The sequence below is a fragment of the Accipiter gentilis genome, chromosome 19 (genome assembly GCF_929443795.1).
Source record: "Accipiter gentilis chromosome 19, bAccGen1.1, whole genome shotgun sequence".
Classification (NCBI taxonomy): Eukaryota; Metazoa; Chordata; class Aves; order Accipitriformes; family Accipitridae; genus Astur; species Astur gentilis.
The window spans coordinates 17,944,406-17,971,226 of record NC_064898.1 but is presented as its reverse complement, the minus strand read 5'-3'; the positions used below and the strand labels follow the sequence as shown (position 1 = coordinate 17,971,226).

Sequence of the window (26,821 nt, the reverse complement as noted above, 5' to 3'; positions counted from 1 at the left end):
TAGCAAGGCTGCAGCCTCAGTTACTTTTCTTCTTTCTTTCTGGTCCTGATCACTGCGAAATTTCATGTGTTTTATTGCATCAGCTTCTCCTTCCGTGCTGACGGCTCAGAAATAATACCCTTTAATATAGAAAGTTCTATTCCGGTTGGAGTGGAAATTGGTATCTATTCCCAGACACCCCCTGCTAGTTCCTTTGCAACTTGCTGCAGTCAGCTTATGTATTATCCCTTCCTGAAATTCCTATTTTCTTCTCCATCATAGGGGGGAAAAAAAACCCAAAGCCAACTCTTTTTCTTTGACTGAGCATAGATAGGTCATTAAAGGTTACTGTAGGATTTTCCTTCTTCAGCACTTCCAAAATGCCTTCGTGTATCTCCACCCTTAGTGTTGGGTTGACCTAGTGATCTCTGGAGTCGATGTAGAATACTTTTGTCCTTTTGCTTAGTTTCTGATTACCTCTTTCATACAAAATGCTGCTTAAAAATCAGTAACAGAGCAAGGAGGCAAAGCTGTATTCCAGAGGGTTCATTCAGGTTAAACACAGCCTCTGCTTCTACACTCTTGTATTACAGCAAAACCAAAAAAGACACATTCAAAGCAAGATAGGCAACAAGGTTGTGTAAGAGTAATGGGAAAAGGGAAGGCAAGAATAAACAAAGCGCTAATGAGATTATATCTTGAAATGAGGAACTTGGAGAAATGCTGTTACACACATGTATGGTAGGCTTATTTGTAGGGTTAAACCATATATATGAAATGTTGCTGATGTAATAAATAGTGTTAAAGATGGCAGAACCGAGTCCATGAACTGTGTCCCTGCTCTGTTTTCAGGAGCCCACAGGGCTCAGAATGAGACATCATCTGAAGTTCTCTTTCAATACTTGATTTCACTAAAGGTTCCCCTCCATGGTGTTACTTACAGATTTCCAGGAATGCTCAGAATCTAATCATTTTAGTGCTGCGGTAACAATGCATATTGTAGAGATTGTTGGATAATAATGACAGTAAAAAGTAATTCCAGCGATGTATTCAGTTTATGAATGGCTGTAATGTAGTAGCTTAATATTGCTGCTCTGCTGGAAATCATGTAAATGCCTGATTATCTATACCTATTAAAACCCCCCCAATTATTTATAGCGGAAGTAAAAATAAAGCATCTGTTTTTCACTGGGGAAAACACACCCTGCATTGTGCTATTATAGGCCATGCATGTATTGAGATTTCTGCAGTCTCCAGTCCTTTAATCATCTAAGTTAATAGCTTGTGCCGTTAGCCTGCGTGAGCTCGCGGGAGGCTTCCCCTCTGCGGTGCAGTGCTGTGCAGTGAGGCATGTTTACCCACTTTTGTAAAACTTGATCCATTTTTGCCTGTTGAGCAACTGAACATGTGTTGTAGCAAATTTGCACAGTTGATCAGTTAAACTGAAGACGCACTGGTTAATAATGTGGGAATTTTATGCGGTTCTTACATTCAGTCAGGATGTCAGTGCCAAAGTTAGTAATGTGCATGTGTGCGTTTTTGTTTTGCCTTTTTTAGGCTTGTTTTGTCTGGCTGTTGAAGAATTAGCAGATGTTTCATTTGATTCATGAGCTGGATGTCACCTCCTGGAACTGGTGTTTTAATTAGGTGGCACCAGATGCTTGTTTGGTAGCAAGCGAGTTGAGGCACGCTCATGCCGGGAATGCCAATGTCGTTGCAGTGCCATTGCCGCTTCCCCTCTCGTTCTGTCCTCGGAGTGATGCTTTCTGCAACAAACATCCTCATTCTCAACCTCTGCTTTACTTTTTGGTTGTGCCTTCAAGTCCCTAGCAAAGACTGTTCCATCAGACCTTGCTTTGCATGCCCCAGTGCTTTGCTTAAAAATTACTGACGATCCAGAGTAATGCTGTCGTGTCTTCTTCCCAGGATCTTCTCTGGCGGCATGCAGGATCAGAAACCTTGACAGCACAGTTTGTCTTGGAATTGCAAACTGAAATTAAGGCAAAGTCTGTGCTGCCGTTCGGTGGCATGGTCACAGTGCCAGTTAACAGAGATCCTGTCAGCTAAATTGTTCCCGTGCCAACAGCTCTCTGGGCGTAAGCCTTGGAGAGTCAGCTTGGGCACGCAGGCAGTGGGTGACATGGCCTTGGGGTGGGATTCATCGTGGCCATCAGATATCCAGACACGGGGAGAGAGCAGGAGTAATTCCAGCATAGCGTTCAGCTTATAAATGGCTGTAATACAGAGTTTAATATTCTGCTCAGCTGGGAGCCACGTAGATACCTGGTTGTCAGTGTTGCTGCGTGTGTAAGTGGCACCCATACAGAGTAATACTCCTCGGCTCCGTTTTGGAGACTCTACTGCAAAACAGGGAGAAGAGCTGGTTTGCCTGCCACCTTTCAGGAAGTAAGATAGAGCAGCCCGTATTTCTCGTTCCTGGCTGCCTCTAGACATTACTCAAAGTACTCCAACCTCCTTGGCTACCTTTTTCCGCTTTGTGCTGACCCCTGGGAGTGTTTGGGGAGATGCCTGGCACTTGCTCATGCAGCGGCGTGGCTGTGCTGCTTCAGGGCAGCCTCCGCCACACAATTCACGTAGCCGTCTCCAGACCTTACTGGCACGACTATCAGTCTATCAGTACCAAGCCTTAATCTTAAATTAAAGCTGTCTGAGCTATGTCAGCACCATTCACAGTCACACCTCTGGAGTATGAAATAGGAGTGCGCTCCGTTCAGACGTTTTGGCCATGGAGCTTTCCAGCCTAGTTCCTGGTATGATGGTTTTGAATGACAAATTTTCCTCTTGGATGTTCGCCTTAAGCATCCCAGCAAATTTGTGTTTTACTTGGTATCACTGGTGCGAACATTTAGTCGTTTAGAATAAGCGTGGAGTGATTCATCTATTTATTTTGAGAGGTTGAATGCCTGACCACAATATGTTTTCTTAAATTTTACCATTTAATAGTAGCCTGGGGTGCTGTATTAATTTTACTTTACTGCTCCAAGAGGCTAAGATATTGCTGTTCGGTGCTCTCCTGCTTTAGTTTAACATTACTCTGTGAGATGAAAATAACTGCTTGGTAGCTCGAGCTTTACTCTTTCCCTTCTGTTGTATTTCTGACTCTGATGCTGGGCTTTCCCCTCTGTTAAATAGGTGCAGAAGCACCTGGCTTCTGGGAGTTCTACTAATGTTTGTCAAGAGCTCCTGAAGTGATGTTGTATAAGGTCTAACTATTTTCTAAACAATGCCATCCTTCAAAAATTCCTGTACACTTAGTCTCGGGGGAGGGAGTTTGATTGCAAACCACCGCATTTAAAATTATTCTATTTGAAAGCAAAAAAGCAATTGACTGCTGAAAGCTGCCTTACATGTTTTCTTCCCACCAGCTCTGTCACCTTGTACCCTCCCAGGGTCAAAACAAATCTAATTCCATCTTGTAGCAGAAAAAGCAAATAAACCCAAAGATATTATTATTTGTTATTGGGGGTTTGGTCCTCACCATGGTATGTTTAGAAGGCAAACTCAAGTTTAATGGAAGAGACTTACCTGTTCAGGAATCGAGTTTTGAATTGCACTTTCACAAGTAAGCTTTCCTGAAGGAGCCAGTATTTATCAAGCGTGCTGTCAGAGTTTTAGTGCTCAGCGTTGGACAAGTGGACACGTTACATCTCAATTAAGAATGGAAGATAAATGGGTGGCAGTAAATGGAGGTCATGGGTTAGAGGCATTTAATGGAAGAAATGGAAATGAAAATTGGAAAACAGTCTAAGGGATCTTGAGAAGATAAGAGCGAAGGAAACTCAATTAGAGGGAGCTATGCTTCCTCCTGCTCTTGGATCAGGGATAATTTCCTGGGTTTTGTTTCCTTGGGTTTATTTCTACCACGGTTGGCAAAGTTGCATTATAAATAAATAATTAAATCCAATTTTATGATTTCCTCATACTGATGCATTTCAAACAGTGAAAATATATTCTCCATTTCAAAATTGTGTATAAATAGACAAATAAACTTTCTATCTTAAGTGCAGCCTATCGATTAGCCCTAGGCAAAGCTCACACTGGTAATACTGAGTGTTTAAGAACTTAAAGCATAAAATACAAGGACATTTTTGAAAGCTAAAATATTCACAAATGCAAATTCGAATGCTAAGTATTTATGAAAGCTTTGAACTGCATACAATGATGGATTTGTAAGGCAAACCATGCAGAGAAAGCATACTATGCATTTATGGTCTGGCCATTTACAGAAATGAAAATAAATCACTTTTCCTTTTTCCCTCTTTCATTTAGAATATATATATCTGCAAGTGTATGTGCATGTGTTTTTATACATATCATATCTGTCTGTACATTTATACAACAGTTCACCGAGATGAATAAGTGTGATAAAGTAATAGAACTCACTGTGATGCATAATGAACACATAAGGGTTGTGTCCACGGCAAAGCCCTTATTTTCTGTGTCTTATTTCATTAGGGCTCGTGCTTGTGGTTTCCCTCAAGGGATCAGACAGCGTATATTGGTACTGCAACATCTCATTATTTACTTTATCAAGACGTTGACTTTCCCCACCTCTTTAGGGAGCTTAGTCCGCCTCATCATAAAACACTCTAAAATTGAGCTGCTGCAGTTTATGTGCATGTACATATATAGCAGCTGGGGAATGCAATACGTACTGCTAGTGAGTACATCTGAGCCTTGCCCTGAATAAGCAAGGGAGCATCTGGGTGGATGCCGATGTCTCGGCACCCCTTGGGTGCCAGGCTGCCCACTTTGCTTCCCGGCTTCTTGTGTAGAGCCACAACATCTCCTGGAAAAGTGGGTAGGGAAACCTGGCAGAAAGTACTGTGACTTTGGAGGACTCTGGTGGGATAAAGGCTGAGTTTTATGTCTTACATGAAAGGCTATACTTTGGAGAGCAGCAGCCAGAGCACATTTATTTGCTTCACTCTGTTCAGAGCCAAAAGGAAGCACCCACTGAGTCACTGGCAGAATTCCCAATGATCACGGTAGGGTTGTCTGCATTAAGGCTTTTATTGTACTGCTCTGATTTGCACAGTCCCTTGAGTATCTCAGCTTCCCGCTCCCTTCTGTTTTCTTGTCTGAAGAAAAGTATCCTACCTGTGGAAGATTTTTGAAGATAAATGTCAGACTAATGCTTTCCCAAGATTAAAAGAATGGTACTTTCCACCAATATACTCCAGCATATTCCCATATACTTTTTGAACCTTGGAATTATTATCACACAGAGTATGGAGAGTGAAACAAAAGCATAATTATGGTCTGCATGTGCAGGGTCTGTGCTAGGTTTGCCGTTACAACCCCAGCTCTATTTCCTCTATGTAAGGTAGAAAATTAAATTCTGACTATCTTAATGATCATGTGAAGAGTTACCGTGAGGTTGCTCAAGGGGTTTTGGAAAAAATCCAACAAGGAAATGAATTCTAGTTATTTCACTTTTTGCAGTCACAGATACGGCTGTAGGTGAGATGCCTCCCATGCAAAGCTTGTAGCTGTTTCTAAGACCTTCCTATTAGAAAGATGCTTAGAAGCATCTGGGACTGCTCTTGGCAATTTCTGTGGTCATTTTTTGCCATACTAGGAGAGAGTCAGCTTAGTTGTGAGCGATCTTCAAACACTGATGACTGGTTTTGGTGAAAGATGTACCCTGTTGAGGTAGATGTTGGGAAATGAGAAAAGGAGGTTCAAAGAAAGTTGTGGGAGAAGCCTACTGTCTTCCACACAAAATAAGACCATTAACCCCCTCCCCCCCCCCCCCCCCCCCCCAAACTTTTAAGGAAGGTAAGAGTATTTGAATTACATTCAGGGCAGGATTTTGGGGCCAGTCAAGTTGTGCAAAAAGTGACTTAGAAGCTGATGATTTCTAAGTAGGCAGCTCCTTAGCCTGCCCATTTGGGTTTCAAAAGAAAGGCTAAACTCCACTGTTACTTCAATAGGGCTACAGTTAAATTCAGCATATAGTCAAGGACTGGACTGCCCTGCCCTGCCCTTTTTGCTAATTCTGCAGGTCTGCAAGTTCAGGTGTCAGTTAATGGAAGAGCCAGACCCAGTTCGTCAGTGGCCTTCTAGCTTGCCAGCTCAGATGAGGGCATCAGGGGCGCGCTGTGTGGTTCATCATATGAATTGGTAGATACCAGTTTCTCAACCACCAGTTACCAGCCATCCACAGATGGTTGTGGCCCTCCTTGGTTAATACTGGAATGACGGGGTGGGTGAAAACATGATGCCATGAACCTGCAGAGGTTCAGCATCTATGCAAAGGGTGTCTCACGGGGACTGCTTTGTGAAGGGTAATTCCCCATTAGTGAAAGAGATCTGGTGTGCAAGACCCATTCCTGTACTTAGGAGCGTGACCAGAGCTGCTCTTGTGTCTGTTCAACAAGGAAAACTGAACTCCTGTCCTTTCTGAAGCAAATGGCAAGAGATGCTCCTAATGTTTTCAATGTTGACAGGTGATCTGAACTAAATTTTGGCCTCCAGGCAACCGTCTTGCATTTTTTTTCTGCTGCAGCCACCAAAACTTTTGCGCGGAGCAGAAGCAGCAGCTTGACGTGGTTTTACACCCTCTGGACATGAAGGATGGAAGAGGGGGACTCTTCCTCAGCCTCTATAGAGAAGAGAGGAGAGAGTACACCTAAAAGCATACTTAAGGAAAAATGAAATGTTTTGCTTCTGGGCTGTTTAAAGCCGTAGTCCTGATTCAAAACAAGTCACCTATTTTTTCATATGCTGACTGTTGTGTGCCCTGGCCCCTGTATGCAAAGCCAGCGTAGTACAGAAGAAAAACTTTTGTTTTTTGGACCTGGGGAGAGTCCCGCAAATGGGTCTAGGTAAAACTTCAGGTTTCAGTGCATCCAGTCTGCGTTTCACAGTGAAACGCAAAGTGTGTTGCCTTGTAAAAGCAATGTACTGCTACAGCATTGTGGACAATACTGATGAAGTATATACTTCCTGGAGAGTCCTTACCTGCTGGAAAATTCACTCGAAGAAACACAAGGGCAATTGATTGTTCTCCCAAAGCCATGAGGTTGGCTGCCTGAGAGCCTCTTGTAATCTGAGAGTTTCTCCTCGAGCACAGAGTGGGACCAGGTTGTTCACTGCTTGCCACCCCCGTGTGACATCCTTCCCGGTGCTCAGCCTGGACAGAAACAGTGGACAGTGCTCCAGGCTCACCAGTGGTCACAGCCAACAGATGTGCTTCTTCCAATGCCTTGTGCACGTCTCTAGAACAGGCTCTGGGGATTTTGCATGCCCTCATATGTGACAGTGAGAAAATACCAGGAGCTGTTTTTCCATCAGGTGTATTTTCTCCCCTCCATGGGGATGGCAATGCAGAGGCTGTTGAGACAACAAAACAGGGACCGTGGGAGTGGAGCTAGGCAGGCTGGGAGTGCTGTGGCAACTCAGCACCATCCAGTGATCATCCTTTCTCCAAGATCCTCGGAGAAAACAGCTGGACAGTGTTCACAAATGTGTAGTGCTGGAAGCCAGAAGAAACCAGATCATTTGGGTTTGTCCCTTTTATCTCTCTGTCTATTATATATCACTTTTATAGCTCTTTACTGAGTGATCTTTCTCTAACTAAAGCGTAGCGTACATTTGCCACGAAGTGTTTCTCCCCCAACAGTTTGTAGCCCTCATTTGCAGATGTCTAGAGATAGGAGGAAATTATTCCGGGAATTAATCACCCACTTTAGAAAAATAAATAATAAAAAAGGGTATCAAGCTGATTGCTAATTTTATTTTTCCTGGCTGCAGTTTCCAATCATTAGATGTTGCTCCACCTTATTTTGTTAGATTAAAGAGCCCTTTACTACTTCCCAATAATATTTCCCCATGAACTTTACATGGATTTTCTAATCAGGTTGGCTCTCCATCTTCTTTTTAATAAGTTTAACAGATTGAAATCCTAAACGCTTTTACTGTGAATCATTGTCTCTGCTCCTTATACTGTTTGTGGAGGTCTTTTTTTGTAAACTTCTCCAATTTTTTGACATGCTTTGTAAAACAGACTCCAGAGTCATGCATGGTACCTCTGAGCAGAGGAAACACGGCTGTGCCATGCAGTGGGGTTAAATGGTGCTCTGGTGCAGGCTCTGTGTATTACACTTCCCTCTTCCCTGCGGTGTTCATGTTCAAGTGCAGTGTGGCTATTAAACCCCTTTCAGAAGTACTGTTTCTCTCCTTTTTGACTGCTCCTCAGGGTTTATGTTTGGATAGAGAGAAAGATAAAGGCAGATTTCAGGGTCAATGTTACTGTTTTCATAGGGTTGCCCATTTGCCAAGGGCTGAAAGAAACAGCAACAAAGGGGGCGGGGGGGGGGGGGGAGATTACGATTTCCAATATAATATATAATAATACTCTATTTCCAGTATAATATATATAACTAAAAGGTGAAAGATGTTTATTGGGTGGAATATTCCCAATAGTCCTATATCTGTTCTGGCCAACCATCCCAGGCCAACATTCCTCAGTGCTGAGATCCATCCGAAGAGCCAGTGCCCATTTATGTTGTACTTGAGCCTAGGTCAGGTCAGCATTGCCTTCCTCGGTATGAGGGATCACTCGCTCTCCGGGGCAGAGCTGCCTCTACTTCCCTCCACCTTCCTCACCACCGGTACAAAACAGCTGAAGCAGGTCAGCACAGATTTTGTAGAAGGGTTCCCAAAACAATCTCATACTGTAGGCAGTACAAAAGGTACAGAGTTCCGTGTAAAAGAAGAGGACCCTGCACAGAAGTCCCTTGCCAGGACTTTTATCAGAATCCTTTTGAGCATTCTTTGCCTTTTTTCTCCATCTCTTCTTCCTGCTTCAGCTTTGCTCCGCTTCTGATCTCGTTTCTAAAATAACCAGGAGCAAACCCTTCTTTTTAAAACAGCTTCCCAGTCCTCCTGGCAGAGGACACATGGGTCAGACTTTGATCTTTTTATTAATCTACTAAAGAGGATGTACAGAGAATCTGGGTTACTCTGGGCATTAGCCAGACCCTTTGAGAAAAAATGCCTCCGTACAAACAGGTTATTATCGAGGTTTAACAGCCTTCATTGTTGGTGCTAGCAATGTGAAGATTTCTGCTGGTACCATCCCCACATTCGGTTTGGTTGGGAAGGCTACAGAGGTGGGCACAAGGCGCACAAGAGTTTTGTAATCCCGATGTTGCTCCCAAAACAAGTCAGAACTCATCATTTGCTGTAGCGACAAACAGATACAGAGGGATAAATGCATATAGAGAGGTTATATATTGAAGAGAATTCACAGTTTGTAATTCGTGTGTGGCTGGAAACCCAGTAGCCACAAGTCCTTTAAAAAAAAGTTAAAAAAAAATCCATAATGCATAGTCAATAGAGTGAAATTATACCATCAGCTGTAGTTCTTCTAAGTTATATTAAGGATGTGTTCCTACAGCCGTTCTTCCAGCAAGCCTTTATAAAAGCTTGAGGTATCTGAATTTTGCACACCACCTGCCACAGTCTCAAAAACGCACTTTTTGTTAGTTTTTCATGGTCCTTTAGCTGAAAAGTTGAGCCTCCACATGTCCAGTGAATAGCACAAAGTTCATCCCGTAAACAGGCATCGTATTTTGCTGTGCCTCTGAGACCGAAGAGGAAGGTGGATCTACCTGGGTTAAAGGGATGCCAGCAGAAGCCCACGTTCATAAAAGTTGAACAATGCGGCTCTAGCCATGCGGGCTCGCAGCACATCCCATTTGTCAGAGCAGCGTCACGGTTTGTCCCGTCATTCTCAAGCGCTTGCAGTGAGTAGGAAATGGTATGTGGCAGCAGTTTAGTCATCGCTGGGGCTTCATGGCCCGTCTCAGCCTGGTTTTACTGCAGGGTTTTATTGCATTGTTTGGCAGTGATGGAGTGTGTTAAGCTTTGACAGAGATTATTCGTAAATGAGAGGGTTTCTTTATAGTATTTGTGCTTTTGAAGGCAGTTTGGATCTTCCAGAGTTGTCCATTGTGTATTTTTTGTTTATCTATGTAAGATTTTTTTTTTTCTTTTTTTTTTTCACCCAGGCAAAAAATATTAAAGCAAGATGAATATGGATATTTCTTTAAATAAGTAGAGGGATGTGATGGAAGATACAGAAACCATAATAAAGCCTAGTCAGGTGAAAATGTTGGCACATCTTATTTCATTTAATTCATAAATGGAAGAAGATAGAGAATTTATTTGACTAAGCCTCTGGTTCAGCGTCTTGATGATATGTTTGGAAAATTGCTCTGTAATGGATGTGTAAGTGACCTTGAAGATGTCGTATTTAAGTGATAGCTCATTTTGATGTGAAGGTGTAAGCCTTCCCCCCACACCCCAAATAAAGCGAGCAAAGGAAACCAGCAGCATTGAATTTAAGCCATTAGAAGGTAAAGAAGGAAGAATCTTGCCTCAAAACTCAAAATATAAGTGACCTGGAAGGTCAAGCACCTAATCTGAGATGTGCCTCTATTTCAGTGCCATTAAGATGCTGCTTTACCCGTAGCTTTGGTGTCTGCTTTGGGACACCTGAAGAGCCTGCGATCAGACCCCTGAGAAAACCCAGTCCCTATGGTGGGTGGCACTGCTAATTCTGCATGCAACATTACCTTTTGAATCACGTAATTCATATATATATATATGAGAATATATATATGAGAATATATATATGCACACACTCTATATTTATTGGTATTCATATATACATTATATATTATATATAAATATTCATACATTCATAAATACTAATATATTTATATATATTAATATCAGCAAATATGTAAACATACATGTATATATATATATTCGTATTATTTTGATTTAAGGGAGCACTGGCCAGATGTAAACTTGATTATCACCTTTAGTTAGTTGAACTCCCCCTCTACCCGTAGTAAATGACGTTACATTTGTGTTTCACAGCCTGAGGCAGGGCTGGCCAGGGTCCATGCTCAAGCAGGACAACATCCCCAGCCTGGTGTCAAGGTCATACCTGTGTAAGCTGTGCTGATGGGGCTGTACCCGATTTAATGACCTCTGCCAGACCTGCAATTGCACTGTGCATCCGAGTCACACAAGTATCCCTGACTTTGGCTAGGCTGCTGGCTGGCCCAAGACCTCAGAGGTCAGAGTAAGTTTCCATACGTACCTGATCTGGATTTCAGACCAGCTGGCCATCCTTCGCCTAAACCATTGTGTGGTGGTGGTTTCTTCCATGATGTCCTGGTTTCAGCTGGGATAGGGTTAACTGTCTTCCTAGTAGCTGGTACAGTGCTATGTTTTGAGTTCAGTATGCGAAGAATGTTGATAACGCTGATGTTGTCAGTTGTTGCTCAGTAGTGTTTAGACTAAAGTCAAGGATTTTTCAGCTTCTCATGCCCAGCCAGGGCACAAGGAGTTGGCACAGGACACAACCAGGGCACCTGACCCAAACTGGCCAACGGTGTATTCCATACCATGGGACATCCCAACCAGTATAGGAACTGGGGAGCGGGGGCAGGGAATCGCCGCTCGGGGACTGGCGGGGTGTCGGTCGGCGGGTGGTGAGCAATTGCCCTGCGCATCATTTGTACATTCCAATCCTTTTATTACTACTGTTTTCATTTTATCAGTGTTATCATTATAATTATTAGTTTCTTCTTTTCTGTTCTATTAAACCATTCTTATCTCAACCCACAAGTTTTACTTCTTTTTCCCGATTTTCTCCCCCATCCCACTGGATGGGGGGGAGTGAGTGAGCGGCTGCGTGGTGCTTAGTTGCTGGCTGGGGTTAAACCATGACACATGAGCAGAAGGAGTTTACAGCCCCTCTGTACACCTAACACTGTGTGCACAACAGCAGTGGTGGTCCCTCCTTTGGAAAGAGCCCACACTTGAAATTGCCCTTGAAACACGTGGTGGCATGTCGTGTCCAGTAAGAGTTGTAAACCTGTACATTATCTACCTACTTATCTATTACTTTTATTTACATGTTGAATGTCCTTGTCATGATCCTGGCTGGTTGTGATATTCATGATATTGTGTGTAATAACACAGTAAAAGGTATATTTGCAGGCTAATACAGTGTCAGTGGAAATAGCATTGCTGAGGATTAGCTTTCTAATGCTCTTTTACTGCTTTGGGAACTCAGACATAATATTCACTGCAGAAACTGCATTTTGAGGTAACAGTAAATTTGTACACTCAAAACATAAGTAAAAAAGAGAAAATTAAAAGTTAAGCCCTAGACAGGAATGTTACCTGACTTGCATTGTTTGACAAGCATGTTTTATTATATAAGTTATATATTAAAACAAAACAAAAAAAAGAATATTAGGATGTTCTAGGTATGTATAGCCTCACAAAGTTAATATTGCTTTTGGACTCTTTCCTGGGCATGATCTAGTCTCTGTTTAAGTCAATGGGGATATTTGCATTCACTTCAATAGGAACTGGGTTTGCGTTTTAATATGCATTAGAGCCTAGAATGTTTCTGCAATAAAATAAAACCGGGAGGCCACCCTTTGCACAATGGGGGGCCTTAAGTGAAGGGGCTGAAATAGTGGTTAATCACCAGAGTAAGGAGCCTGATTTTCAAGGCTGCCAGCTGCGAGCAGTGGGGGGGATGAGCGATAGGTCTCCTTCATGCTCCGGTTGAGTTTGTGGCTGATGTGATACCACTGTCCATATTCAGAACTGGCCCTGGTGATTCATGGCTCAAGAGGACTTAAAAAAGGGGTGAATATAATTTATGGTTTATTCTGATTCCCACTGGCTTCAGTGGCCCCAGTGCTCTGAATCTGTCTGGCATCAGTGCTCAGGTTCACGTCTTCGTTATGCTAAAGCTGTTTAATCCTGTGGTTTATATTTACAGTTTATCCTTAATGGAAGTAACTAAATAAATATCTGCCAAAAGAGGTATGGACTCTGCTTTTATACACACCACAGCCATTCTACGTCAAGAACCTAAATAAAAAAAAATATATGGGTTAGGCATAATGTTAGCTTTCTTGAATTCATAAATTTTCTTCCTTGATTGGGTGTGAAATTCCTGTCTACAAATCATGCCATTTTGGTTGATTTTACGTTCATTGCTTCGATGAATAATGGGCTTGCAGTATTTTTAAACTTTTCCTGCCTACGATAGCTCTCTGCTAAGTGTCCTTCAAAAATCACGTCTTTGCTAAATGCAAGCAATCCGGATTAGCTCTGACATTTGCATTTACGTTCACAAACCTTTCCATGCCCCCCACCCCCCCCCCCCCACCCCCGCTGCAACGATGTGTGGGGGCAGGATGTGGCTGGAGCTTGGGGGCAGGAGCGGGGGTAGGCGGATGGAAAGCTTTCATCTCAGTGGGGACAGATGAGGTGTGTGTAAACTCTTCCCCTCTGTATTTTAGAACGACAAGTTTTGGGGAAAAAAAAAAAAAAAAAAAAAAAAAATCATTCTTCAACTGTTTTCTTCTAAAGGTGCGTTTATTTATTATTTTTTTCCTAGCAAGGCAATGCAAGCAAGGACCTTTGGCTGACAGCTCAGCGACAAGCAAGGTGTTGTGTTTACTGCCATGACTGGCGCAGTCTTTGATGAGGGTCATGAATAATTAGTAGCATTTCAGAATCACTGATTTTTCTTTTCTTCCTTTGAATTTGAGGGATGAAACAGAGCCCTGAGTTCTTCTCTGTCAGTAGGCATTCCTGACTCTGCCTCATTCCTGTCGTTTTAATTTGGGGACAAACCAGCTTCTGCTTTGTAGCTGTTTTGCACTGAGCCGCTTTGTTTTGAAGCTGGAGGAGGGAGAGGCAGACTTAGGGCTCTGGAAATGCATTTTTGTAGCACTTCGTATGGCAGAAGCTGACGTGGCCCTTGCACATATTGAGGGTGAGTTTGCAGGTGCCCTGGGGACTGGAGTCAGGAAGGTGCATCCATCACTCTTAGTCCTTCAGTCATCTTAAAGATTAAATATTTTTATAGCTACTTTAACCACTGTATCTAGCATTTGTACTAGCAAGGAGCTGGCTTTGAGTGGGAAGGGGCATGCCACAGTCTGACAGCTGGGATCATCTGGGGGTGTGCTGCCATAGTGTCACCTCCATCCCGCGCTGCAGCTTGTGCTGAGGACAGGCTCTGCCTTTGCTGCCTCCCACTCCTCCTGCCCTCCTCTATGGCCCCTCCTGGGTCAGGCTTTGGGAATAAGCGGGCTGTTCACTTTATCCGGCTTTTCCTAATTTCCCAGTCTGAGATGCAGATTTGTGCAATTACCTCATATTCCTGAAAAGAGATGGGAAGAACAAGCAACATCTTGTCATTGAGGCTCTTCTCAACTGAATGACTGAGAAGAGCTGATGGTATTAAGCAGGATGTCCCACTGCAAAACCTCTGCAGTATTTTGAAAAGGAGAAAATTAAGGGATTTTCTGTAACACTTAACACGTGATAGAAATTTTTGGAAGAGTAGCGGATACTTCCAAGTCAGTCCTCTTTCTGTCTGTGCAGGAACCTCCCTGCATCTTATTCATCATTTACTGAAACTAAGAGTATTGACTGCTTACACTGGCAACTTTTATAACACAGGCTACCGAGTCGCTCAGCAAAATCACATGCTACACTATTTTTTGCATCTAGGCCAATAACTTGGGTAGGAGAATAGGTTATACTGTCTTGTCCTAGTACCAAGATGCCAAATGATGGGAGATTCTGGCCCGTCCCTGGCAAGCAGTTGCTCCTGCCAGATATCCTCCGTGCTGAGTATTTGCACTCTCCTTTTTCTGCCATTGACTCTCAGCCATCAGACCTTGATTTGCTTTTCTCAGCTATATTAAAGAGCCTCATTACTCTCCTCTGTCTTTTCCTCGCCCAGCTTCTTACAGACCACCAAGTTGTCTTTTAATCTTGCCTTGAAAAAAACTAACCAGAATTGAACTCCTTTCAGTGTTTGCTCTATTGAGAGTATTCATGAAGGATGATCTGACTTTTAGGAGGAACGTATGTGCAAAGCAGATATCCATGGCGATGGGCACCTATGTAAACACCCGGGCTGACAGCTCCAGTAAACACTCTGTTGCAGAGCTGTGGCAGGTCCATTCATCACGCGACCTATACACAAAGTACTGTCAAACACGTAAGGTAAACAAACAGGGGGCAAAAAAGAGGTGAGGAAAGAAATAATGCTTTTCTCTAATCTCTTTTTGTTTTAAGAGCCTTTCGAGTTTCTCATGACTATAGTAAATACATAACTTTGAGATAATTTTTGAGTGGACCGTGTCATTTGGAAGGGTCTGCTGAAAGATGTGCAGCAAATTGGTGGGAGAGGCAGGAAGCAAATCCAGTTTGTCCATTCTTTGTCCACTTTAATATCCACTAGCTTCTCACTCCTATTTTTTTTGCCTTCACCCTTCATAATGCAGCATCTCACCGTGTGCCACTTGCAGGAGCCATACAGCAAAAAATTATCCCATTATTTTCCTGGGGAAAGAAGGAAAACAAGCCTTTAAGAGAAACAAGCACACAACCTTCGCATTGCTGGCACATTGCCAAGCCCAAGGGCTGCACTTAATTTACATATAAATGCGCCCAGGATTTTAATCAGAGATTAATGCACTCTGTTGTTATTTTTCACTTATAGTGTCTGTAATGCACGTGGTGCTTGGCGAATCGCATGGGGCAAATGTACTTGGAGGAATGCAGTGGCAAGCATATCGGTGGCTCCGCTTTTTTGGATTGATGGCTGGCTTTATTTCGAAGGCTGCCCTGGGCCTGAGGAAATGCTGGCTTCAGTCCTTCAGGGATACTGCAAAATCTGGCCGAGGGCAACATAAAGAGCTGGCTTACAGACTGCTCGGTTGGATTTCAGCTGCCTCATGTAGAAATGCAGTAGTGCCTCCGTGGTGTAGCGTCTCAGTGGATGGGAACATCTGTTTTTCTGTCTTGTTCAGAAATGCGTCTGCAAAATCTTGGAACTTTTTCTTTTTTAATCACTTTGAGATTTTCAGGATCTCTGCTGGTGTTTCTTCTTACTTCTTGATTTGTTTAGCTCAGGCATCATTACCTTGTTCATGTTTCTTTTCTAATTAGCAGGCAGCTGGGAAGAGTGTACCACAAAAGCTGTCAAAGAAAAGCCTCTCCTCCCCTCTTCTCTGCTGGCCCTGAAAACAAAGCTTTGTCTTTCTTTAGTATCTATTAATATCTATAAGCTTTGAAGTAAGTGAGGTCTCTTCTGAATCTGTTGTGCTCTTATCCAGGGACATTCTTGGCCTTTCCCATACTTTCAATCAGCTAAAGTGAGTCAGAGCCTACCTATGGACTGCCCCAGGAAATACTTTGCAGTTCCTGATGCCAGCTCTATCAGCATTTTTGCTTTCCTGCCATAGTGATGAAGAAGCAGTGCTGATAGTCAAGTGTCATCATTAGTCTTCAGAGTTAACACCTCATATGAAGATGACATTTGACATCCATCTGGATGTCCACCCATACCTACTTAGAGATTGATTAAATATTTGTGCAGCATGTGTATTCTTGTGGGTACTAACTTTAGACCCATATTTGGATAGACAGCAAGGAGGCACTTTGTGCAGGAAATTCAAAAGCGTGGTAGAAAGCTTTCCCAGGGCAACGGGAGGGTTTCCACGTGGAAAACCTGAAAGTGAACAAAGACCTTCTTCTTATTTATCAAGCTGCTGTGTGGTGGTGACAGGTGAAATGACAAGACATATTGAGCAAAAGGAATTAATTTATATCTGGGACCTTTTAATAAATCAAAAGTAAAAAGAAGAACCAGTGTAGCAGACCCGTTGGCAGTTGCTAACACTTGTTCAATGATCCTTTCCCTCTGAAATACAGAAATGGAAAGTAACTGTTGCCAGGAGTAATAAAGTGAAAGAATTACTCAGAAGATAGATTTATTATCAGCTCAGTATTGGTGAAATTCAGCTTCATAAACAGAGGTTAATCTGCTAAAACCTTCTGTTGCTCTCACTGGGGGAAAACCCTACTTATTTCAAATTTTGTTTAAAGAACCAAAATAATTCTTCTTGTCTTCTGAATAAATCTACATCTCTAGGGCTGCTAATGTTCATCATTCTTTGCCTCATCCTTGCCCACTTGGATTTTATTTTATTTATTTATTTCCACAGGTTGTCATTTATTATGGGCTCTTCTCATCCCTGCAATGTAATTTCTCTTCTGGACTTCTAGGCATTCTCATCACAGTTCACTACATATTTCACCCATGTTTCTACAGAAAGTCATTATGTAGCACAAGCTGCTGCTGACAAGAATATTTAGAATACACTCTGCCTTTGTCCTCCAGTGCTATGTTTCTCACCTTTGTTGGGTGAATAATATATCTGAGCGAGAAGGACATGGATCTGATGTTACTAGAAAAAGACCTAAGCCCATACATGGCTGGAATTGCTACTGCTCCTTTCCCCTTCCTCACTATATGGTTGATCAAATCATAGGAAAATACTTGTCCGTTAAAACTAGCATTAAAAAACATAATCAAAAAATCTCAAACTTGAAAAAATTACTTAGAAAATTTTTAAAAAAGGATGTATCCTGTAAGCAAGTACATCAGGCATCTCTGTAACTGTGTGGTGAGTTCTGTGCTGCCTCCTGCCCAGAGCAGAGGTGGACGGGGGATGTCGGAAGCCAGGACCTGACTCCTTGGGGACAGGCAGCATCCCTTCTTGCTCGGTGGGCTTCTCTGTCTTATGCCTGGGGTGGTGGTCGCTTAGGTCAGAAGTTACATCATTCGCCTCTTGCTGCTACCCCTCATAAAGGCAGTTTAGTAAGTTTGCCAGTAAACTTCAGTATAGGATGTGTTCTGCTGTGAAATCTCTAGGGAGGTTGGCACCAAGGCTGTTCATAGTGTTAGACATCAGAAGCTCTATCATGCCATCAAATCCATCCGTTCTGCGGATGTCTCAGGAGCACAGGGCCATCATATTCATGGCTGCTCTTCAAGAAATGGAATAGACTTTTAAACCAAAGGTCTTGTCTGAATCCAGTGTCATAAAGGGATTAATTGCTGGTATAATTTAAAAAGCCAGATTTGATGCATAACTTGTAAGACTGAGGAATAATGCAGATAAATTACTTCTGAACTTCACATACTTCATTAAGAAGGATTGCTGGTAGGACTGGTGAGGAGGATCCCTTCGTGGCAGCCCGTGCTCTGCAGAGTGGCTGAGCCCCGAGCCTGCACCTTCCTTAGCAGTGCCCAAAGCCTGCCAGGAACACCTCTCTGCCTATTCCAGTGTCTTCACAGCTTTTCCAAGACTTCAGGCTGTCATAGGAACCTTCAGTGCAGTCTGATACTTAAAAAAAGCCAAAAGACCCACATATCCATTATTGGTGCTGGTTTTGGAACACCTCTTTCCTCAGTGATTAACTGATAATGTTGTCCTAAGTAGCATTAAGCACATCTGACAATAAATTTAGGTTTCTCTTGTTCCTTCTTCCCCTGCAACTTCTCCACCAGTTTCCATCTACTAATGACATGACTTGATGGTCTGCTGCTTTGGGTGTGTGTGGCGGGGTTTTGGTAGCAGGGCAGGGGCCGCCGGGGCGGCTGCTGCTCAAAGCTGCCGGAAGCTTCGGCGGGTGGGAGCCGGCCCCGCCGCTGGCCCAGGCCGAGCCCGTCCGTGAGGGCGGTCGTGCCTCTGGGAGAGCAGAGTGAAGAGGGGAACCTGCAGGGAGTAGGGGATTGGGATGGGAGAGGAACCCCTCTGCGGGTACCGAGGTCAGGGAGGAAGGAGGGGAGGAGGAGCGGGGGAGGAGGGGATGCCCCCCCAGCCCGTGGGGAGACCGGGCGGCAGGCCGTGTCCCCCCAGACCAGGGAGGGAGGGCAGCCCCCGGGGGAGCAGAGGACCCCAAGATGGCCAGGACTCCATGGGAAAGCCCGCGCTGCAGCAGGCTGTGCCTGAAGTACTGCAGCCCGTGGGAAGGACCCACGCTGGAGAAGTTTGGGAAGGACTGCCTCATGCGGGAGGGACCCCACGGTGGAGCAGGGGACGAGTGTGGAGTCCTGCCCCTGAGGAGGAAGGAGCGGCAAAGACAACGTGTGAGGAACCGACCCCAACCCCCATTCCCTGTCCCCCTGTGGCGCTGGAGGGGAGGAGGGAGAGAGAACCGGGAGTGGGGTTGAGCCGGGAAGGAGGGAAGGGTGGGGGGGAAGGTGTTGTAAGGTTTGGTTTTATTTCCTAATATCCTTGGTTTGGTTTGATTTGTAGTAAATTAAATTGATTTTGTTTCTTCCCCACGTTGAGCCTGTCTTTTGCACGTGATCATAGGTGGAGAGTGATCCCTCCCCGTCCTTGTCTCAACCCACGAGCCTGCCTTTATATTTTTTCTTCATCCCATCAAGACACGTGGGGGGAGGAGTGAGTGAGTGGCTCTGTGGTACTTTGTTACTGGCTGGGCTTAAACCACAACATCTGCAAACTGTCCTTTTTAGTATATCTCAAGCTCGAGATCCGCTGTATTTTTGTGTAACCCAAGATTTAACAATGCTGTATTAGGAAAGGAAAATGTTCTTGGTATATGCGTCACAGAAATGGTGGGAAAGTGCATTTACTTATTTTGATGCTGGCGCGGTTGTGTGTGTAGTATTGGTGTATTTGTTCCTCTGTGCTTTTGTGTTCAGTGCTCAAGTCAGTGAAGGTTTGGATTACACAAATGTGAGCGGGTCTTCCAGTGCTCGGAGGTGTTTCTGTTTTACGGGCCCTATATATGTTTTTACCTGTTGTCTTCATAGTTCTGGTATTCATTCCAGGAGCAGGATAGATTTCTAAATCACTTAAGGCAGAAATGAGGTTGATGGAAGTCCTTCATGGCAGGGACCATGCAGGAGTGGGGGTGGTGCTTCAATGCAGTGGTGGGTGCCATGCCTCTCTGCAGCTCTTTTATATAGAAACACACTTTCTCTCATGGTTTCTTAGGACCAGGTAGGAAAACAGCTGATGTTAAACCAGGTAGAGTGGCCAAACCCTTCCTTTCTCCGTGCTAAAAGAGGACATACAGGTTGTCTAAGAGCTTCTGCTATGTGAGCTTTTGATTGCTTGTTATCCAGGATTTTGCTGTAGTGCTATAAGTGATCTTATTATTAAATTTACCATCTATTTTCTGAACTTGATTGGATTTATTTTAAACTGCCACCTAGGTTTTCTTCTTTAGCAAGGGCACTGGCAGGAGTTTGAAAAGAGAAACCACTTTGTGCAATTCATGATCAATGGTGATATCCCTGTCTACCAAGGTTTATACAAGTTCCTATCACCAGCATAAAATGATGGTGTCTTTTCTGTTTCTCTGCCAGCTGCAGTCCCGGCAAAAAATTGGCTATGACATTAGGACACTTACAAAAATCCATCTTTTTTACATCCCACACGAATTTCTTGGGACAAAGGATTGAGGTGTTGAGCAACCCATATGTTGGGTTCGGGGAACAGTGCCCAAGTTCCTGTTTTCATTTTATGCACAACTTTAATTTTTCTAAGGGTGGAGCGTTTGTTATATGCTGAACACAGTTCTGTAGTACAGCCAAATCTAAATAGATGTGATGTTTCATTGATTCTATTCCTGAGATCCTCTGCTTGCTGTTTTTCTGCAGGAGTTATCTACACAGCAGATATTCTTGACCGGGAGACGACCAAATCCTACTGGTTGACAGTGTATGCGACTGATCATGGTGTCGTCCCACTCTACACTACCATCGAAGTCTACATTGAAGTGGAGGATGTAAATGACAATGCCCCCCTCACCTCTGAACCTATCTATTACCCAGCTGTCATGGAAAACTCCCCGAAGGATGTATCTGTCATTCAGATCCAAGCCCAGGACCCTGACTCCAGCACTAGTGAAAAACTGACTTACCGGATTACAAGTGGAAATCCCCAGAACTTCTTTGTAATCAATCCCAAAACAGGTAACGAAATCCTGCTGCCTTACAGTGGTGGGAATACGCAATTTAAATATTATTCAGCTTTCTCCCCTTCAGGATCTGCTGGTGTTGCATTGCTTTCCAAACCTCTGTTTTCTGGTTAGTTATGTGTCTAAAGCATCTTGTATGTGTCTAAAGCATCCTCTTTTGCATCGGTATGTGAACGCACTGGCAGATGACGTGCTGCAGATGTGCTGCTGCAGCAATTGCTCTTCTGTAGGTCACCAGATAGCTTCTGGCTGTTGCCTCTTCCCTGTGCCTACAGGGATGAGACTTTGCTACACTGAGTCTGCAGAGCAATACTAGGAAGCAGATTCAAGCTGTTGCAATTTATAGAGCGGCATCTTGTCCTTTGTAAGCCGGCGTGTCACCGCTGAAGTGAGTGTCATGACAATTGTCCAGCACATGCAGTTAGGCTCCACGATACAGTAGCTGGATGTAATTCTACAGCTTGTTTTATACAAAAAGACGGTTTAGATAATCTAAAAGTCCCTCTGGCCTTTAAAAACAAAAAAAAAAGTGGATGTGTTTGCATTGATTTGTAACAGCTGGGGATGTAGCCTGTGGGTGCAGTGTCGCAGATATGGTTTTAAGTTAAAGTGCTGCCGTTATCTGGCCTGGCCCTGCTGCGGCGGAGCATTTGCGCCTGTGCCGACTGGCTCTGCACATCTCTATGCCCTTGGTGTCTTGATGAACTAAGCATCCCCGGTCCCTGGTTGATGAAGAAATTGCCCCAGGAGACATATCCTGAGGTTGTGGATGCTCTGCTGGGTGCCTGCCTGTGCTTGGCTTCAGGTGGTCCTCGCTCCAGCGTGTACCTGGCCATACCTTGCTCTTTATTTGGCTGGTGAGGACCCTCCAGCACAGTCCGGAGCTAGATAGTTGAGGGGCTCTTTTGCAGCAATAGGCTACTTTGATAAAGTAGTTCAGAGGATTCACACAGCTCTCATGCTGGTTGTAATGCTTGTTTTGTTCTGGGCTTTTGATTTTTTTTAAAAAAAGTTTATTTATGTCTGCTGCAAATTTGTAAACAGCTAGAAAAACAGAAGGAATAGACCTGAGAGGGAACATCTTTAATTTGGTGTACGAAAATGACATTCACTAAATAGGTTTTCAACATTTGGCTGGGCAATCCTATTGCAATGTGTAGCATAAGAAGAGGTCAGGATCTTTTCAGGCATAAGCCCAGGTGAAGAATCATGAAGCATGTATAATCACTGTGTTCAATCTGCCGAGCCCTAAGGCACACATCTCACTTATTTTTAACACTTGAAATGGTCGAAGATGGCTCTTCCATCTGCATCCCTTCTCCCCCTCCCCACCCCTTAAATCCCATCTGGGCAAAGTAGCAGAGTTAGGACTCCGCAGTGTTTAATGCTTGTGCTTCCCTCCCGTCGGGTCCTCCCGCAGAGCAAGCTGCTTGGCACAGCTCCGCTTATCCACACGGCTTATCCGCACCGGTGAGGCTGTGCCGAGGACCGGAGCCGGGCGCGCTGCAGTTCCGCAGCACCCTAGCCTGGTAGCACACTGTGTGGGGCAGCTCTTCCTCCTGTGGGAGCTGTGGGCAGGGATACTTTTCCCTTACAAGGAGATCTTCCTTCTCACAGCTAACACTGGAGATGGTTCGTCTTCATTTTGCGCTGAGGAAATTGCTGTCTGAGAAATTCAAGGCTTCAGGATGAGTAACGTTGCTGCTTGGGCAACCCCCAAAGGTCCCCCGTTGCGTTCGGTTAGCATCCTGGCTGTTGGCTGGCTGGGGATTTGTCATGGAGGGGATAAACCGTCCTCTTCTATCCACCTCGATGCCAAGCGCAGAGCAGTGAGAGCCGGGCAAGGCATCCTCTTTTAATTTGTTTTTGCCTTTGAAAATGATGGGGCTGATAGAGTATGTGTGCACAGAGGTGCCTTGTCGCAAAAGGGAAGTTTGTCATTTTGAACACAAGGACTTTGTTCTCGGTTGGAAAGAAAGTATCAACATGTGGTGAGCTCTGCCTGCTTGGCCTCAACATCAGGAGGCTTTCTCCCAACGGGATGCTGATGTCTGAGGAATAAAAGCATAATGGATTTTCCTAGAGAGTGCCCCTGGAGGTCTCTGACCAGGCTTCTTTCAGCCATCTCCCTGCAGTGCACTAGTTTCTCTAAACCAGCGTTTTACACTCTGGTTGTTTTATACAGGTGACTTCTGTACATGCAGAAGAGGTTTGTAGCATGCTGGCCCCGTGTGCTTGCTGGGATTCAGCACAGCATTAACTCACGTAGTGGTTTGCACAGCCACCCTAAATGTGGCACCGTGTTCTATAATCAAGACGAAAAGCTTTAGTGTGAACCCAAATATGCAGCAATTGCCACATACGTGAGTTGAGCAAGCATGTTCTGGCCGTTGGGGGAGAGCAGTCATTTGTGAGAAAGAGGGTCTTTTATTTTCTGTGTCACTTTGAAAGTTTAAACAGTGCCAACAAACTGACATCTCGTTCCTGTGACTAACCAGATGCTAAGAGGCAACATGAAGGCAGCATCCCACATTTTTTACATCCTTTCACGGGAGGTGGCAGAAATTGGCCTCAACTAGAGATGGAGAGTCGGCTGCAGCATACGGATGCTCTTAGGGTACTAAGAAGTTTCTCCAATCCCCAACTGATTGGGCTTTGCTAAAGTGCTCAGGGTTAAACCTCTCACTGGGTTTGCAGCCAGAAATGAGTATCCCTAAGCCCAGATTATTTAGAGGCTCAGGAAAACAGGTAAGAGAGAGGAGTTTGGCTTTCTTCACTGCAGAGGAGCATGGATCATGGTTCACAGATCACTTCCTTAGATCACCTGGCTATATTGCAGCAAGATATCTCCCCCTATTGCTGGAGAATAAGGCATTACTAACCTTGGCCTCCTGTGCCCTCTTATTTTTAGGACTTGGTGCTTCATACCAACAAAGTTGGGTTTATTACAAAATGCACAGGGCACAGAGAGTGCACAGGGCATGTCATAGCTTACAGTGTGTGTCTGGTGCGTGGGTGGGTGGTGTTTCAGACACTTTTGCCTTGACTCCAGAAAATGCGGTTATCTGCAGCCTGGGTAAGGTGGGTAACCCCATCTTCTTTTTGGATGGTCCTTCTCATCACAAAGAGGAATGCCCCGGGTGTTGCTGCACCCTGCTCATGGCATGTTCCCCTCTGCCTTTGCACAGTCTCATGCTCCTCAGTGGTCGTTGGAGCTCAGCAATGGCTGTGTTTGCCTTCCTCTGGAGCTCACTTTCAGATGCTTTTATAGCTCATGCAGGTCATGCAGATTTCTGGAGGCATATGTACCGCTGCACATGTTGCCGTCTGATCAAGGCACCAAGCGGGGACATAGGGAGTCCAGGTTTTATTCCAGGTTCACGTACAGGACAATAACTGCAGCCAAATCTTACAATCTTAAATATTGTCTGGATAGTGGAAGGAATGATACTCCTTGTATGCTGTGACTGTAGGTAGAAGAAACCTTTTAGTAGACAACCTGTCACTTCCTACATTTTTATAGACTGGCACAGCTCTGGGTGGCTATTTTAGGTACTGTCAAACTGCAAATACATCACATGCATTTGGGTCTGTTTGAAGGCAGTCTTCAGACCTTTCAGGATTATCACCTGCAATTTGCTGTATAGATTTCAGAGAGAGGAAGAGTTGCTCCTGCAGGAGCCAAGGGCTGCTAAGAAGCTGCTGAGAGCAAGATTTTGGCACTGAAGTCACCCCAGGCAACCCATGCTCTCGCCAGGGGCTGGCTTTGCTGCGGCAGCACAAGTGCCCATGGGTGGCAGGGGTTCTGTGGATTTAGGGCTTATATGGGTGCTCCAGGGGAGGAGGAGGGGAACGTGAGCGCAGCTGGACGGGTACGCAAAGGCAGTGTGAGCAACCTCCCTTGAAGGTCTTTGTTTTCTCACCTGGATTATTTTTTCTAACATACAGCCGAGCGTCACCCTACACCTCAGCATGCACTTCTATCTCATGAGCTGATATTCATAAATACAAGCACTAAGTGAATAATGTAGCCCATGAGTACGTGTGAAACCATAAATCATTGGTGCTTGAGAACAAGGCAGCCTTGTTCTGCAAACTGGTGGAGACTGCTGCCTAAATTTAGCAGGTCCAAGAGAGCAAATCAGGATTTTTCTTTATAGTGGGCAAGAGGTATTGCAAGGCACAGTTTTGTGAGGGGGGTAGGTAACTTGTTTTTCAAATAGCTGAAGCGACTCACTAGGTTACGTGATCGCAGGGAAGGGCATCCCCTGCACAGGGTTTCCCAGCCACGTCATGCACCCAGCAGCAATGGAAGTCTTCCCAGTGCTTGGCACCTCCAGCAGCCACTGGTCAGCCTAAACCCTGGTGTGGCTGCTGGGGGAGCCAGGAGTTTCCCTCTTAGCCTGACTTTATGCTGGGGAGGGTTCAGGCTTGCTTTGGTGAAGCACGTGGTCACAGGACTTTGCTCCTTGGCGGGTGGTATGAGATGGGGCTGAGAAGGAGGAAGAGGAGGAAGACAGAGCTGCTGGTGAGGTGGCTGGGCCGGTTGGCTCCCAGCCGAGCCCATGGAAGTGCCATGGCCTCCCCAAGCTGAGTGAGTTATTTTGGGGTGAGAGGCCTGTGGAAGAAGGTAAATAAAGCAGATAATGGAGTTAATTAAAAGAAATTGATTGATTAGGGTCATAAATTCTTATTTTTATTTCATGTATATGGGTGTTAATTTCACAGCACAGCACAGGGGTAATTTACTGCATTGATTTATTACTTTCCTGTGCTCCGAAGAAAACAATGAATTTTAATTCAAACCATTACATTATTTTGTTCAGTGTTGCACATATACTGGACAAACCCAGTAAGCTTCTCTTCAGTCTTATGTAGATTAGATTAAGAGATACTTTAACTAACATGCCAACAGACCAAATTTCACTCTCTTGCACATTGATGTTAATGAATTTACTCTAAAATTATGCTGGTGTGTCTGAAAAATTCGGTTACACCTTGCTTAGTCTCTTGCTGGCACTGTTTAAACAGAGGCAGACCCCTGGCCCCCAAAATAGTATTTGCTACAGTATTTAAGGCAAGATCCACTGGTAGGTTTAGAAATAGTATATGTAGGTCAGTACATCTTTCCAGAGCAGTGATTCTGCTTCTGTCACATCTACATCTAGATTTGGAAAGAGACTGGATATTTTCATGCTGAAGAAGTATTAATATTTATATAAGCTAATATGGGGTTAGTGAGTGTCAGAATTTAGTTGAAATGAATGCTACTCTTCTCAGTAGGCTGGGCTTTGCTTTTGCACTCAGTAAGCCAGCCAGCATAGGATCCTGCTGGGGCTGAATGCCACATTTGCCCTGCCGTATTAAAGCACTGCCCCACCCTCCTGCCATACATCCTGATTTTTCTGGATGCTTTTGTCTGGTTTCTCCCAAGAAAGCCCCACACATGTTCTTTGCTCTCACAGAGTGAGCCAAATCCAGTGCTCTGCTGCTGCACTGTGTCCTGAAGGTTGCCAGCAGTATAGCTGCTGGCTACCCAGTGCCTCTTTTCAGCCCAGAAATAAAGGTATGCCAGAGAGCAGAGAGAAAGGATAGTGGTTTATATATTCAGGAGAGTACTCTTGGAACTCTGCGAGAAATTCTTGTTCTCCAAGGCCCATGTTTGTCATGTTGTGGGTTGTTTTTTTTTCAGCAGAGGATCAAAGACTGTTAAATACTCCAGAATTTGTCAGTTCTGCTGGGATTTTGTGGTAGATACCATCTCAAGGGGACACAGCTTGCTCTGGGAGGCAAACTTCAGTGATCTTATTAATCCAGTTATTAACATTCCTGCTGTACTGTAGGCGATGCAAAAGGCAATATGGACAACAAATGGAAGTGGAGGCAACTTAGTCCCTACTACAGCCTTGTGCATCTTTTGGGTTTAAACCCAGGTTGCATTGGG

General features: G+C 44.3%; 1 protein-coding gene across 8 annotated transcripts in view; it reads left to right on the top strand.

Moving 5' to 3' along the window:
- The window catches only part of FAT3 (FAT atypical cadherin 3), a 327,577-nt gene that overhangs the window by 80,609 nt on the left and 220,147 nt on the right, over positions 1 to 26,821 (top strand). For all 8 annotated transcript variants that reach the window (XM_049823603.1, XM_049823600.1, XM_049823602.1 and 5 more), the window contains exon 2: positions 20,558 to 20,872. In XM_049823603.1, the coding sequence (XP_049679560.1) occupies positions 20,558 to 20,872 (315 nt within the window). The remainder of the gene's footprint in view (positions 1 to 20,557; positions 20,873 to 26,821) is intronic.